This window comes from Hydractinia symbiolongicarpus, chromosome 13 (assembly GCF_029227915.1).
Source record: "Hydractinia symbiolongicarpus strain clone_291-10 chromosome 13, HSymV2.1, whole genome shotgun sequence".
Classification (NCBI taxonomy): domain Eukaryota; kingdom Metazoa; phylum Cnidaria; class Hydrozoa; order Anthoathecata; family Hydractiniidae; genus Hydractinia; species Hydractinia symbiolongicarpus.
Window position 1 is genome coordinate 22,639,529 of NC_079887.1, and position 15,763 is coordinate 22,655,291.

General features: G+C 32.3%; 4 protein-coding genes across 4 annotated transcripts; all 4 read left to right on the plus strand.

Annotated features, from left to right (window-relative positions):
• Positions 1-1,365: 1,365 nt before the first annotated feature.
• LOC130623310 (protein pelota homolog) lies at positions 1,366-9,836 on the plus strand. The gene is made up of 15 exons (XM_057438779.1): positions 1,366-1,764; positions 3,944-4,036; positions 4,772-4,922; positions 5,080-5,170; positions 5,479-5,642; positions 5,975-6,035; positions 6,317-6,357; positions 6,460-6,543; positions 6,763-6,799; positions 7,752-7,798; positions 7,880-7,953; positions 8,313-8,384; positions 8,458-8,532; positions 8,968-8,999; positions 9,149-9,836. The coding sequence occupies exons 1-15, from the start codon at positions 1,724-1,726 to the stop codon at positions 9,259-9,261; spliced, it is 1,176 nt and encodes a 391-aa protein (XP_057294762.1). The 5' UTR covers positions 1,366-1,723; the 3' UTR covers positions 9,262-9,836.
• A 337-nt stretch (positions 9,837-10,173) lies between these two features.
• On the plus strand, positions 10,174-11,304 carry LOC130623316 (uncharacterized). Its single transcript, XM_057438786.1, has one exon. It carries the CDS (start codon positions 10,358-10,360, stop codon positions 10,820-10,822), a length of 465 nt encoding a protein of 154 aa, XP_057294769.1. The 5' UTR covers positions 10,174-10,357; the 3' UTR covers positions 10,823-11,304.
• On the plus strand, positions 11,302-12,262 carry LOC130623231 (mediator of RNA polymerase II transcription subunit 11-like). The gene is made up of 2 exons (XM_057438707.1): positions 11,302-11,455; positions 12,069-12,262. The coding sequence occupies exons 1-2, from the start codon at positions 11,302-11,304 to the stop codon at positions 12,260-12,262; spliced, it is 348 nt and encodes a 115-aa protein (XP_057294690.1).
• Positions 12,123-14,828, plus strand: LOC130623308 (uncharacterized). Its single transcript, XM_057438776.1, has 2 exons — positions 12,123-12,264; positions 13,118-14,828. The coding sequence occupies exon 2, from the start codon at positions 13,124-13,126 to the stop codon at positions 14,471-14,473; it is 1,350 nt and encodes a 449-aa protein (XP_057294759.1). The 5' UTR covers positions 12,123-12,264; positions 13,118-13,123; the 3' UTR covers positions 14,474-14,828.
• The last annotated feature ends 935 nt before the right edge of the window (positions 14,829-15,763 follow it).

Sequence of the window (15,763 nt, forward strand, 5' to 3'; positions counted from 1 at the left end):
TACAAAAAAGTTCAAACAATATTTTGATCAAGGAAATTCAGTAAAACAAGGAAACTTACACTTCATTGTTTTGTATCCCTAATTAATATAGTCATATGGACTTTTCGTGCAATATAATGATTTGGTTTTGCATTTAGAACTATTGCAATACACATGATTTTTGATAAGTAAATACTAAACAATGGACTAAAGCAGTAACAAAAATCCTTTTTAAAAAATAATACATATACTTAAAAATGAATTTTAAGTCTTTTGGATCTTGTGATTTAAAAATCTATGAATTTTATTACCCTTATAACGGTCCTGTTTTTACCTAGCTTTAAACCACTTTCCATGTGACGTGGTTGTTTTGATTTCATTTTGAGAACAATGGGTATGCATGTACTTTTTTGTAGCTAAAAAAGCAGGACTCACAAAGGGTAAAATGGCTATTAATGAAGATTAAAGATTTTTTGGGTAGCATAAGAAACTGGAATCAAATTTCAGCTATATTCTTCTTAAAAAATTTCATTAACTTCAAGCAAACTTTTAACTTTTGTATATAAACATTGGCAAGTTGAATCTGGGGATTTTGGGGAAAATAATTGATATATTTGGATTTATGAGCAAAAAGTTTCAATACCATACAATAACTAGAACAAAATTTATTGAAATTTAAAGTTTTTAAATTTTTGTAAAAGTTTGACCCTAAAATTAAACTGCAGTGAAACATTTTCACTGCAGTTGATTTACGTAGTCATTTCTTTATAGAAAACGTTTAAAGTTTGGATACTAATTAGCAGTTTTTCTAAAAAAATTTGTATGTGTCATCAATTTTGATACTGAATTCAAATATATTGGTTATTTTTGTTGAAAATGATCTGAAAATTTTATACATGTTAACCCAGATCTGAGTTAAAAAAATTGCAAACTTTCATAAACATTGACTTGGCATGCCACCTTAGCTAGCTAAAATATGGGGACAACTGAGCTTGTTTTGTTTTTTACAAAAATAGTCATAAAAGTTTTTTTATTATACGAGTATTAATAAGATATAATGTGCTTTCTGACTTGTAGCTACGCATCCCTCTCTACTAGCTAGGCTATGTGTGTCCCTCCTGTGGCTTTGAATATACAGCTAGTAAGGGAAGTGTCTGGTACTTAGTATCAGTATGTGCCAATATATCCCCATTCAAAACAATTCAAAACTTTCTTATTGTTCAGTTCTAGAATAAAAGCTTCCTATCTCACTCACATTTCCACAACAAACCACTGCCGCGATTGCTCTTTTCTCGTGTGTATTTGTTTACCTTCCAAAGTTTAATGATCTCATTCAGCGTTCCGGGGGAGAGTTACAAACATTTATAGCAAGAAATAAAAAATAGAAAAAAAATAAAATAAAAGCTATATCATTGGTTCCATTTACGCACTAACAGAACGAGAAAAAGATAACTAAAATAAAAAATTTAAGGGGTTTTAATAAATGGGCCATTACCATAAACTTTTTTTAACACCCTACAGCGTTTCTTTGATTCAGGTCATGGAATATTTACAGGACAGTTACTGCGGGGCAAAATCTTATCTAAAATGGCAGCCAAGTAGTGACGTGCGTACCAAAGTCCAAGACAAATAACCAACACAAATATCTTCCTTTGAAGGGAAAAATCGACTTTAATCCACGAAGATTTGTAGGCATGGGAAGATATTTATTTGTTGAAGTGTGCCCCACTTATTTGTTCTTGCTATGAAACTTCTGTACCGGTCGTTCGAGAAAAATGGCAAAGGGTTAGTTGATACTTTCGTTTTTGGGTGGTGGGTTTTCAATTTTTATGTTTATTTCTCAGCAAATTAACTTTCAACGTAAGTCAGTCAGACAAAACCACTAAACAGGCTTAATCAAAGATGACTTAAGGCGGACGTCACAAATATTTGTTGTTAGAGTCACCTGACCGACCCTATTTTTGATCGAAATTTTTGATATACTGAGTTAGAATAGCTGGAGTGATAAAAAAATATTATACGCATGTTGTCTCCCCACAGTCATTACCCAAACTATTATTATTGTGCTTTTCTTTAAAATGTTAAAAGGTTTCTGAGAACTAGTTTAAAACAGCACGCGGAAACTCCATTTAAATGAGGTTTAATGGCGCGCGTTGATGGCTGGATGGTTGGATACAATTTTTAAAATTTTTGAGTTATCACTCACTGACCGACCGACCGACCCTATTTTTAGTGCTCAAATGACTCTAACACCACATATTTGTGACATCCGCCTAACAAATTAACTAAGACGTGGTTTTTGAGATAATCATAAAAAAAGAGAACAAATCGCCTAGCTAAATAAATTCCTTGTCTTCCTTTCAATTTAATTTTGATCTTATGTTGTTAAAATGATTACTTATGTGTTGTCAAACCAATGATAAAATGTTTTTCAAATCACCTTGTTGACCTTTTTTTGATGTCCCTATTTTATTGTAAAAGATATGAAAAACATTCTGAAACGGAGGGTACTGACTAGGTAGAAACGCTGTATTAACCATGGATGAGTTTTGGCGTTTAAAAAAAAGACTTCAAATTTTGCCCGTAGAAACCTGAATCAACACGAAACAACATTTTTCTAAACATTTATTACCATGTATAATTTATTGTAATGTCGAGCAGTGGTAGTAGAAGAGTTCTAAAAAGAACTGTTTTTTATATCATTTACTCATAATAATATTCCATAAATAATAAACTGAGATCACAATGACAAAATAGCACTTTCCTTCTTCTCGACAAAGTTTAAATAAGAACAATGAACTTGAGTGCATTGTTTAAATATTTTACTGAAATCATTTTACTTCCTGGATGAGAATGGGTCATTAACAAGATAAATATTCAGTGGGAAAAAACAAAATAAATTCAAGATATTGCGGTATTATTATTTCCAGTTCTAGGGAGTTTAAGTTTAAACTTTGAAATAAATCAAAACAATGTATACGTTAATTTTATACGATCAGGGTGATTACGCATGTTTAAAAGTATTCCTAAGAAAATAACCTTTAGTGTAAACGAATAAACTGTATTATGTTTGGAAATATGTAAACAAAAAGAAAGTACTGCTCGCGAAAATTTGGAGGAAAAATGCTCAATTTGGGCAACCAACACAATCTTGATTCATGGTAATGCCTACAGAAAGAGCATCAGGATGAAAAGGGGTATACATTGTAAAAATACTTAGGGAAGGTCAGAGAAATCCAACTTAAGATTCGAGCAGACATCCTTCGTGGTTTTTAAGTGCAATACTACAATTGCATTTTGTTATTAATAAAGGCAATAAATACATTTTTCGTAAGAAGTAAAATTAAATCAATTCCAAACTTATCAAAATTTGTGACTTACAAAATTTAAAAACCAAAACATTCTTGTTATTTTATGTGTAGCTTAGCTGAATTACAAAAATGGGCCAGAACAGCACTGGTGTATAAACTAGTCCTAATGTCTTTTAGATTTCATTAGGAAACATTTACCTGTTGCCTACATTGTGTAGGACTTAAAATGTCAATTAAAATAAGGTATATATAGGGTTTTTCATTGAATAGTCCAGATGATATTAGCATGACATTGCAACCTGTCAGACCTGAAACCGGTTGGTTAAATCAGCTTATGGCATTGGTCTGGCTTTCATTCCAACGCTCTCTCGTTATTCTCTCGTTATTCGGCCTCAAAATTAAAAGTTTAATGCAATGTTTTCTCTAATTTTAAGAATGTCATTGTCATTACCTTAATGTGAGGTGAAGTCTAAAAAGTTAACAGATTGAGTATGCTTTTTCAACTACTTCAAATAAAAAAGAATACACATACTTTGCTTGCCGCAGACACGTGAAACCGGCAGTATAAAATTTTGTGTTTTTTCTTTTTTGTGGATATCAATCTGGCTTGTTGAGTTAAAATTTATTTTTCTACTAATTTTCTTTTTTATAAGCCATATTGGCCTCATTCCAGAAGAGGCTGAAGACATGTGGCATGCTTACAACTTGGTTGCACCCAATGATTTGATTAGGTCTACTACAATACGGTAAAGTTTTGTTTTTTATTTTTTATAAAATTAAGTTAAGACAGGCATTACTACCATTCCTTTTACCGACAAGTGGATTTGTCTTCCTACCTTATCTTCTTGTATTTTGTGCCTTTTTTTAGTTGTTATTTTTTTGCTGGCGACCTCACAAATTGGGATCTGCATGCCGTTTGCAATTAAATTTTGTGAGTAAACATGTATAGGACAAGTTAACGCAGAAATTTTATTGCAAACCAAATCACAGATCCTGAGTTATTGGGTCATTGGAAAAAATTTAAGAGGTCTGGAATGAGCAAACGATTGTCATTTTGGCAAAAAAAATTATGTTATTTAATTCACCTTTATAATATCTATGCATTAATAAAGTTTGAATGCACATCACTTATCAAAATATCTTGAGAACGAAAAGAGGGAAACCAACTTTTTAATCTCTATAATATAAGTCTAACATCATTTTATACTTTGAGTTCCCTTTAAGTTTTTAAATAACCCGTCATGGAATAATAAAAAATTTGTTGAACCGTGTTTTGATTAGAGATTCTCTTCTTCAATTAAATAAGTATATATGATATGGTTAGCTAGGGTAATGAAAAAGTGTTATAGTATTCTGCGTAGTACGGCTGAGTGCTAGGCATAAGGCTATAACACACTTTCTTCGAAAAATTCACGATCTACAAAAAAAACTAGCTCATTTTTCTGTAAACAATGCATAATGCATTCTTTGTAATTATTTAGACGTGTCCAAACAGAGTCTGCAACTGGCAGTACCAGCAGTAATAAAATTCGTACTACTTTGACACTCCGTGTTGAAACAACTGATTTTGACATAAAGGCTTGTGTGTTAAGAGTTAAAGGACGGAATGTAGAAGAGAACCAATATGTTAAGGTAATTCACTGTTTGGATGTTACAAAAAGTTATAATAACAAATAAGAAGTGAAAAGGTCTGGAAATTGGTATAAAACTTAAACAAGAATAGTTTTTATCAGTAACTTTTTCTGATGTGTGTATGCATAAAATTTAAAAGTTTATTGGTTTTTTTTAGATGGGTCAATATCATACAATAGATTTGGAACTGAATCGAAAGTTTGTTTTAACAAAAGATGAATGGGATGTGGTGTCAATGGAGAGAGTGGGTATGAAGCATATTGATGAATTTATTCTAGCAGTTGTTTAAAGTTCTTATTTTTATAATTATGAAAACAAAGGTAGTAAAGGGTACTAAAGTCATTGGGTATTCCATTTTATTGATGATAAAACAAAATTTGAAAACATGATTATTAATGCAGAAAGATTTGCTGTGTAAAAGTGAGATGAAGGGATTAGTGGATAGAAAAGCAAATGTTAAAGAAAAGCAGTTGTCATTGTTTTGTTTTTTTCAGTTTGTTTATAAAAAAATATTGAAGAAGCCATGTTGACATTAGAAAAATGTCTTTTTTATTAGATCTTGCATGTGACGCAACAAAACAGGCTGATTTAGGTGCTGTTGTCATGCAGGAAGGAATCGCGCATGTGTGTTTAGTTACTTCAAGTATGACCATTGTGCGAGCAAAAATTGAAGTTAACATTCCAAGGAAACGTAGAGGAAACTGTTCTCAGCATGATAAGGTAGAAATAATTTCATTTTTTAGATATGTAAGACATGCCTCAAAAATTTTGTGACCGTCATGGCTCATGTGCAGAACATACTTGATGTTAAGTAAGTTGTTCAGGGCGAACAAGGTTCAGTGCGATAGACAGTTTTTCTAGAGTTTTAAAACTATGATATGTTTGTTACATGTTAACTGATTCACAATTAACAAATATATTTATACATTTCTCATTGCCCCGTACCACAACATTATTACTGAACCCGATTTCTGGTGTACAGTAAGGTTAAATCTTTTATGGCCTGTAAGTTAACTGGCTTTCTTGTTTATATGATATCCTTTATTTTTTAGGGTTTATTAAAGTTTTATGACCAAATTATCCAGGCTATTATTCGCCATTTTAATTTTGACGGTGAGTATAGAGTTCAAAAATTAAAACCCTTATTTTAGATCTGTTTGGGTCTTTATAAATTTACTTTATGCTACAAAATATTTAATATTCTTTTGTTTTCATTAATTTTTTCATCATGTATTGAACATAAGCAACACGGTCTCATCGTGATTATGCACTAAGATATGAGGAAAACACAGTGTTTAAAAAGAACTATTTTTGGCCATAACTGAGTAAAACATTTCACTACAATGTCGTTTGACAAAAGACAAATTGTCAAAAATCATATTATTCTTTTTTAGTTATTAAATGTGTTCTTGTAGCTAGCCCTGGTTTTGTAAAGGTAAGTCTACACCAGGTAATCTGGCTGTATTATCCATAGAAACATATTACATACCAAAGTTTGTTCTTGTACTTATATGATACCATCATGATTTTATTTTAGGATCAATTCACTGACTACATGTTTAGTCAGGCTATTAAATTAGATCAAAAAGTTTTGGTGGAAAACAAATCAAAGTTTATTCTTGTACGTATAATACTTAAAGAAACTGATATTTACCTGTAATTTAAGTAACGATGGAGTGTTAAACAAATCTAACATTATATTATGGAAAGTGTTGTTTCCTTATAGAGAAGATCTTGTTTATGTTTGGTATATTTTTTTTCTGTTTTTCCAGACACTTAATTGAAACTTAACTATATTCTCTTTCAACTTATTAAGTGTGAATTGTTATTTTTTATATAGGTTCATGCTTCATCTGGTTTTAAACATTCTTTAAAGGGTAAGCTACTTTTCTGTATGAAAATTTTTGTTTTCTCTCCAAAATACATACTTTATCCACATGGTTTAAATAAAGCTTCAAAATTCATTCGGTTAGTTCATGTACACGTCTGGTACATAAAATTTATACAGAAAAAAAATATACTGCACGTGGGTTTCGATTTTTAAAATTGCTTGAATAACAGTTGCAGCATAAAGAAAATAATCGCCTCTCCTGAAAAAGATGCCCCAAGACACTAAATTTAAAGTTTTTGTAGCAGAAAATATGGCAAGCAAAATTGCTCGCGTGGACACTCTGACGGGAGCAATTAATTGCTCGTGAAGTTATTTGCTCATGGCAAGGCCTGTTGTGAGTCCTGGAAATTTGGCTTGGTTAGCTGTTTCGTCCTGTAATTGTCCTGAAATCACAAATATTTTGCAATGATATTCAGGAGAGATAGGAAAAGTGTTCTAGGAAAGTCCCGAAATATTCTGTAGTGTCCTTTAGAGGCACCAAATTTTATAAGGCAATATTGACAACTGTATTGGGAAAGCATATTGACCAAGTTTAACTTATCTATATAACTATGTTATTCAGAAAGAGATTATCTTTAGTAGTGGCAGTTCTGTAAGGACTTGTAACATATCCTACTTTTCTTCAAATATGCTTTTTATACTAGGTTGAGCAAAGTTAGAATAACTAAGGTCTGATGTCCATGCTTTCGTATTGTACATATGTGATTTTCTGAAGTGTAATTCTACCTTTACTTGTGTCATGAAAAAGTGTGCGCCAGATATTTAAATTGATCCCATGCTTCTACAACTAGACGCATGTAGTTACTGTTGGTAATTCTTCCCTGTTGGCAAGCTAGTTTATCTACATCTTGTTATACAGAGAAGTAAAGCTACATTTACACAACATAGCTATTGTAGTTATGTTACTGTTACGCATTTATGTATTGTTCACTGTTTAGAAGTCTTAGCTGATCCAGCTGTGACATCGAAGTTGACAGACACTAAGGTTAGTTCTTCGTACATATGTAATTATTTTTTACTATAATTCACAGAATTAAACAGAGCTGATATAAGACTTTCATTGTAGGCATCCAGTGAAGTTAAAGCCCTAAATGCTTTCTACTCAATGTTGCAGCAGGAACCAGAACGAGCCTTTTATGGGTAAAGTTTTTTACTTTTTAAGTTAATAAAAAATGGATATATCCTGCTTTATAGTTCCACCTTGAAATTAACACTTCCACATGTTTTCATTATTATTATTTTTTTTAATCATTTTTCGGGCATTTTACTTTGTCTTTCTGATAACTTAATTTTTGCATTAAAAATTATTATATATATTATATTCCAACATTTTTATCAATACCGGTTTCTATACGAATTTTTACAACACGCAACACAATTAATAAAACAATATTTATTTTTCTGAAGTGTACATATCATGTATAATAGTCAAAATATAAATGAATTATGTAATAAATAAGAAAATAGCACACTATGTCTACTCTTCTTTGTATGTACAGGATAGATCACGTGGAGCGAGCCAATGAGATGGAAGCAATTGAAACCTTACTTGTAACTGATGAATTATTCCGGTGTGTGTAATTTTTTTATTATTATTATTAAGTAGATCTTTTTATGTTTTTTTTATATTTTTCTGCAATTTAGATCTCATGAACTGGCAACAAGAAAAAGATATGTCAGATTGGTTGAAAGTGTCCGTGACAATAGTGGAGAAGTAAAGTAGGTAACATTGAGCTTACGCCAAAACATTTTTTGTTAAGGAATGTGAAACAAAGAATCTTTGGCCTCAAATTGATTTCTTTTTACACAATTAAATAATGAAGAAATAAGGACTATACTAGCTGAAACAAAAGTTGTTTGTGGACTTGGTCGGGAATGTTTTGATATATTTGCGCCGGCTGTCACCCATGAAAACAGTAAGAATAGTTTCCATGAGACATAAATTTAACATATAATATAAATTACTCTGTGTCAGGCCTTATTTTTCTTATTGCCTCCATGGTGTTTGCACTCAATGCTTTTTTATGTCAAAGTTTATCAATAACATTACCCAAAGGAGCCAAAGCTTAATCCTTGTTAAATGGTAACATTATGAACAAACTGGATAGCATAACCAAAATATTTTGTCATAAATAATGTATTTGTAAATTTTAGAATATTTTCAAGTCTTCATGTATCTGGAGAACGTAAGTCACTACAAACAATTTGGTTGTTGTCTGTTTATTTTGTGTGCTGGATTGATTACGTCTTTATTTGATTGCTACAATTTTTTAACATGTTAACCAAAAATGGCCAACAAGAGAGTATAATCTACGCTATAATTATGTTTTTTTAGAATTGGGCCAGCTTTCAGGTGTTGCTGCAATATTACGATACCCACTACCTGACTTAGCCGATGAACTTTTTAACGAAGATAATAGTAGTTCCGAATCAGACGATGGAAGCTGATAATATCATCTGTTTAGTTTAAATTATCCGAATTATTAAAATCAAAGTAGACATTGCATTATTTATTCAATCACTGACAGTTCGTCGTTTGGATATTTTAAACAATTATTATGTTGTTTTATTTTGCTTTCGGTTTAAATTTGACCCACATTTTGTGTATCTCGCAATATTGAAGTGATGCAGTGTGGCTGTCAAGGTGGTGCTGTGTTTTTAGTCAGCTGCTTTGTCTCAAACGAAAAAATAATATTTTTGGTATCGGCCTTATTTTTTAGTTATATGCTTTCATCTTCTTTTATGCTAAAAATTCTATAAAACTCTATAAAAGGTTGTTTTTAGAAGAAATTTTAGGGATATTTTTTGTATGTTTAGGTAGTAAAATAATTTTCTAGGGGGTAGACAGATCATTATTTTTTTCATTTGCTATCAGAATTTATTTTAATAAAGCTGATATATTTCATTTTGCTTTAAACTTGTGAAACGAAACATTGAGACATTTTTTCCCAACATTTTATATTATGTGCTGTTTTCTGACATTATATGCCATATTATCGTCCAAATAAATTATGATATTTAAATGTATTTCTTTAATATTATATGCAAAATCTATACTTAAATTGCTAATTTTTTACTCAAACGTTTTTTTGTGCTGATCACAGTCAAACTCTGTGTTTGTGCTTACGAACATGTTACTGCTACTGTTTTGTTCAAGTATGCTCAATTAGCATGACTTAGATCGGTTGTGTTTTGTTTTGCTTTGTTATGATTTCTAACTTTTAAAAATACCTTCTTTCTGAGTCTGCTTATTTTGTTATGCTAATTTGAGCCAATGAAAACGCAAGCTCGAACAATGAAAATGATTTTTTTATAAAAGTTGCAGCCAATAAAAATGTTTTGTTTTGTTCTTTGTGTTTGAACCAATGTCTTCGCTTTATTTTTGTGCTATTCGTTCAAACATGGTAGAATATTCTTTTCTACATCAGCAGTGTGCAATAAAAAACATTTACGTAAACAAAATGTTGAATAATAGTTTAAATGTTTGTTGGTGGATGACTTTTTTTCCTTCTTTTTGCAGGTAAAATGTTAAATACAATATTTCATGGCAGAGAATAAAACACAAAAGAAATGTATTGTTGAAATTTTACCTGGAATATTCCTTGGCAACAAATACAGCTCTTCGAACCATGACTTGTTGAAATCTCTGCAGATTAAATACATTGTCAATGTTGGTGGTGGAAAGAACGCGTTTGAAGGTGACGGTATACGATATCATAAAATAGTGATAGCCGACCGAAGTGATGTGTCAATTTTACCATATTTGGAAGAAGCATGTGATTACGTACACCATAGCCTGACTAATGGTCATGTTTTGATACATTGTCGTGGAGGATTTTCCAGATCACCTACTGTTCTTATTGCCTATTTGATTAAGTACCACGAAATGTCATTTGCAGAAGGTTTGGCTCTAGTAAAGTCTAAGCGAAGTTGCGTGCAACCTAACGCAACATTTATTGATGATTTAAAATGTTTTGAAAAAAGTCTAAGAGCTGGACAATTAACCTAAAAAGTTTCTCTTTAAAAAGATACAGCTACACATTTGTGTGGCGATTTTATACTTGTCTTTTACCAGTGAGATCTCACTTAAATCTGTAAGTGAAATAAAATTGAGTTTTAATGCTTCTCTAATTATTTGTTTTCTAGGAATTTTGTGTACGTGTAATAATGTGATTATAAATTTTTATTGTATTGGAAAAGAGAACTTTTTTATTTTTTTTCTCACTGGATTTGATGGCTGACTGTTAGGGTAGAAAAAATTTGAAGTTTAATTTTCATTTTCCACTAATAATTTTTGTTGCTATGAATTTATTGGCGACACGTTTTATAACGAAGCAGCACGAGTTGTGACACAAAAATGCTGTAAGGATATTTTATCTCTACAATAATTGCACAACCAAGGTAGGCGAGGTTTTTTACTCTGTTTGTATGACAACCTTACATATTACAAGTTTTTAGCAGGAAATAAACAGAGCATGTGAAGTAATAATGTCATTATCCAGAGAACGTTTGAAGCAACTGGAAGAGATTGAGCAAGACGTAGTTCGGGTTATCGAGGCAGCTTCACAATCGTTATTGGAAATCTCAAAGGCGCAACCATCTGAAGAGTACATTATTAAAACGACCACTGAATTTTTAAAAGGTACGGCCCGAGTATGTTTTCATAATAATATGAATACTGATGTACCTTCAGGAACAAGAAAGAACACTTTTATTCTCAAATCTGATTGGTTGATACTTTAATGTAGGATTTTGATACTTCGTTTTAGGATGATATTAACGTGATGAATAGATATTAAATTTTAATAACCGTTTTCTCTTTTTCACTGATTTGTCTCTATTTTTTTTTTGATTTGGTATACCCCATGATGATAGAGCACCAAAAGCGAGAATGGTGGAATATTAAAAAAAAATGGCCAAATATAAGAACTGTAGTTTCCATTATAACTAATTAATTCATCGTTGTGTAAAATAGCGGTTAAATCTGCTAGCATTTTTAGAAAGATTTCTTTAAAGGTAGGAAGGCTAATCCTGAAAAGCGTGTTTTCAAAAAAGAAGCGTATGTCCCAGGGAGGGCTTTTTTAATCAGTGTCTTGATCAGCCAATCTTTTACTGCTCAGTGACTTGATTAATCATTCTTTTGCTGATAGCTGACATTATTACTCGATCATCATCGATAAATGAATTGATTATCTACTGTGTTTTGAAATCTAAACACGAAAATTTACAAAATTGACACTATTAACATATTTTAGGATTGGAAGGAGTGGAAAAAAACCTTTCGGAACAGATTTCGTATTTAAGTCAAGTGTCCACCAATCAACAGCACGAAGGAAGCATATATTTAGAAGAGAAAAGATTTCATTTAGTGTGTGAAAGCACGGATATTATTTTAAAGCGATTGAAAAATTTAGAGAAAAACTACTCACCAAAAAGAGATTCCAAGTAAAGGTAGGGATTGCTTTTTTTTTTTTTTTAGAATTTTGTTTGTTGACCGCTATTATTACATCCTTACACCCTTATAAGGCAAAAGTTGTTAAAGATTTTTAAATATCTTGATAAATTGATTTTTTTAAATTTTTCTGATTTTTCTCTTCTCCTGTTCACTTGACCTCCTGTACTTCTTTTAGTTGTGTTATAACATGGTAAATTATTAACAATTCTGGTCAACAAAGTCTCCATAAAAATACCCTATGTTATATACTATATTATAATACCCGTATTCGTCTGTCACGCACAATGATACTGCAAGTAGTGAGTCGCACGCAATGCAGTATAAAAAGGACGCCGATCACGTGTTTTTTCCACAGGCCACCGTCTAGTGTTTTTGGTTTATTTCTTAACATCTTTACTATTTTCGACTCAGCTACCATTTTGTACCAAATAAGATATTACTTATAACAGGATAGCCACACCTAAAATCTTCTAAATAACCTAAAATTTGGACTCAAAATATTGAATACTTCTAAAATCTCCCAAAATTGTTCATGGTGACCATTATTTTTTCCAAATGGTAACTTTCGTTGTAACGTTCATGTGACAAAAATTAAACATATCGCAACCGGAAAGCTGTTCAAATGATCCTCTTTGGCGTTCAAAAAAGAAATCTTTTTATTAGTTCATTTTTATTTCCTCCTAAAATTATTGTTAAACCCCCTAAAATATGAAATGGTTTATATACATTATTATATGGTGATTTTTCCTAAAATTTGACCCAGAAACCTAGTAAGATTTCGTAAAAGTTTTAAGTTCTAAATCTGTGGCCACCGTATATAACAGAGATGTTTTATGTTTGTTTATTCAGTTCACTATGCTTTCGCAGTTCTTTATCCTCTCATCGCGCGGTGACACGTTGGCCTTTCGTTATTTTCGCAGTGATGTCGTTCGTGGTACGCCGGAGATATTCTACCGTCGCATAAAGTCGTTTAAATCCGCTCACCCCAACCCAGTTTTTAACGTTGAAGGGACACAGTTTATACACATCGTTCAATCTGGTCTGTATTTTGTATGTACAACTACCCAGAATGCATCGCCTGTTTTCGTTTTGGAGTTATTGAACAAAATAGCATGTGTGTGTAAGGATTATTTGGGCGTTCTAAACGAAGAAGCTCTTAGGGCTAATTTTGCTCTTGTTTACGAAATATTAGATGAAATATTGGATTTTGGGTACCCACAATGCACATCCACAGAGTTGTTGAAGGAATACATATTTAACGAGTCGCATCCTTTGCAAGTAAACCGTCAACCTTTAAGTCAATTCACACAGGCTAGTGCGGCCACTGTGTTCGGGGCGGAGAAACGTTCCACGCCCAGTTCTGCTCCCAACAAATCAGTCCTGACGCCATACAACAAAACCAGTGGAATGAAAAACGAGGTTTTCATAGACATGCTGGAAAATTTAACAGTTCTGGTCTCGGCTACCGGACATGTAGTTCGCTCTGAGATTGATGGATGCATTAAAATACGAAGTTTTTTGGCCGGAAACCCAGAAATCCGAATTGGGTTGAATGAAAATTTACGTGTTCGCAACAGCCATTGTGCGACTACAAGTTTGGGTAATGAAGTCACGTCAATTCTGCTCGATGATTGTTGTTTTCATGATTGTGTTGATATGGATGAATTTGATCGCAGCCGAACCTTGGTGTTTAAACCACCCACGGGGGAGTATTCTGTGATGACTTACCGAATGATGGGCGATGTAAATTTGCCATTCCGAATACATCCTTTTATGGAAGTGCTCGGTGAAAAGCAAATAGTGTTGCGTTTAAAGCTATCATGTGATATACCGAAAATGTTCAATGCTGTCGGTGTTACTGTTTCGGTGCCGGCTCCGAAGTCAACGGAGAATGTGACGCACGAGGTCACCTCTGGAACGAATTCATTGGAATACAAAGCAAAGGAGAGAATAGTTTATTGGAATTTGAAGAAGATGGTTGGAGGATCCGAACATAGTGCGAATATTAAATTTACGGTACCGATCGTGACAAATATGAGTAAAAAGGAAGTGGGTCCGATTAGTTTGAAATTCGAATTGCCATTGTTTGTTTGTTCGAAACTTCAGATTAAACATTTGAAAATTACAGAACGAGATTCTATGTACACACCGATGCGATGGGTTCGGTATATTACACATAGTGACTCGTATGTTACTAGAGTATAGTTCTTTTCTTAATTTCTCAATTTTTATATATAAACTTTTGATATTTTGACATTTTCAGTGTAAATTTGTAGTTGATAAATGTGCGCGAAATTGTCACTAAATTCGTGAACTTTTTTTAAAATGTAGTAATACTGGCCTCCTTTTCATAACGAGGCCAATACAATTAATAGTAAGTTGTTTACTTTTGAGTTTCTAACGAGAATTTCTAATTGGTAATGAACGAACTGAGTTTGGGAAAGATCTATTATAATAACTTTGAAATAAATTTTAAATGTCCTTAAGTAGAATTTGTATATATTTTGTTAAGGCAAGCTTTACTTAAAAGGTAGATTCATTTCAACTTTGAATTATATAACATTAGAAATTATTTTCTTCCATCACGAGGCTGCATTCTCCTTTTTTTATTATTTCAATATTGCCGTTACGCAAAAATGAACCATTGATTTAATTTTCCCTGTGTTGTTTTTTACTATTGAATTGTTCGTATTTGATCAAATCCGTATCTGTTTTTGTGAGGTTTCATACCTCGACTGTTTTTGACGGTATTTTAAAGACGAATGCAACCTTGATCTCAGGCGCTGTATGGTATTGATATGAAGATGAAAATCCTTATATAAAAAAATTCTGTATGCACTGGGTTCGACGTTAGTAGTTTTGTCCAAACATACTTTGAGCAGGATTACAGATCATTCCCATGTTTTTTAAAGAAATACCATTCGATCTACCACACTGTGCTAAATTTAAATGACCAAAGATGACATATGACAAGCAAAAAAATTGACAAAATGTAATTTCTGTAAAAGTATTAGTATTAAGTACGACTATTATAGTCGTCGCCGTTGTTGTCTTTGTTGTCGAAGTTGTTGTTGTCGTCGTTATTGTCGTTGTTGTCGGCGCTGTTGTTTAAGCATGGCCACACGTGATGAAGGATAGGGGTCGCGTATGCCATCTTAATTGTCACGCAGCATTTCGATACATTAGGTGTTTTTGCAGAGATATTTTCTGTGTGTATGCGTGAAAATTGAGTGAATTACAACGGCATAAAAAAAGAAGTAAATTGTGACCAAATGTGCCATCAATAATTGCTTTTCCTATTTGTTGTACATTAGAACTAAAATAGCTCAACTTCGTTCTCAAGTTTTCTCAGGCTTTTGAGCCGTAATGACCTGGAAACGAGGTTGGTAAAGAGGGGAATTTGCATGACTATTATACCTTTTTGTGTTATCAGCTGCTGAAAAAAGTGATTATGCAGGTAAAATCTAGTCGGTAATAGGTGATCAAAATCTCTGC

Excerpts from the sequence above, each read along its gene's own strand:
- LOC130623310 (XM_057438779.1), top strand. The coding sequence starts at position 1,724 with ATGAAACTTCTGTACCGGTCGTTCGAGAAAAATGGCAAAGG. Across the intron at positions 7,799-7,879 it reads CGAAGTTGACAGACACTAAG|GCATCCAGTGAAGTTAAAGC; the intron begins GTTAGTTCTTCG and ends CTTTCATTGTAG. Across the intron at positions 9,000-9,148 it reads TCTTCATGTATCTGGAGAAC|AATTGGGCCAGCTTTCAGGT; the intron begins GTAAGTCACTAC and ends ATGTTTTTTTAG.
- LOC130623316 (XM_057438786.1), top strand. The coding sequence starts at position 10,358 with ATGGCAGAGAATAAAACACAAAAGAAATGTATTGTTGAAATTTTACCT.
- LOC130623231 (XM_057438707.1), top strand. The coding sequence starts at position 11,302 with ATGTCATTATCCAGAGAACGTTTGAAGCAACTGGAAGAGATTGAGCAA. Across the intron at positions 11,456-12,068 it reads GACCACTGAATTTTTAAAAG|GATTGGAAGGAGTGGAAAAA; the intron begins GTACGGCCCGAG and ends AACATATTTTAG.
- LOC130623308 (XM_057438776.1), top strand. The coding sequence starts at position 13,124 with ATGCTTTCGCAGTTCTTTATCCTCTCATCGCGCGGTGACACGTTGGCC.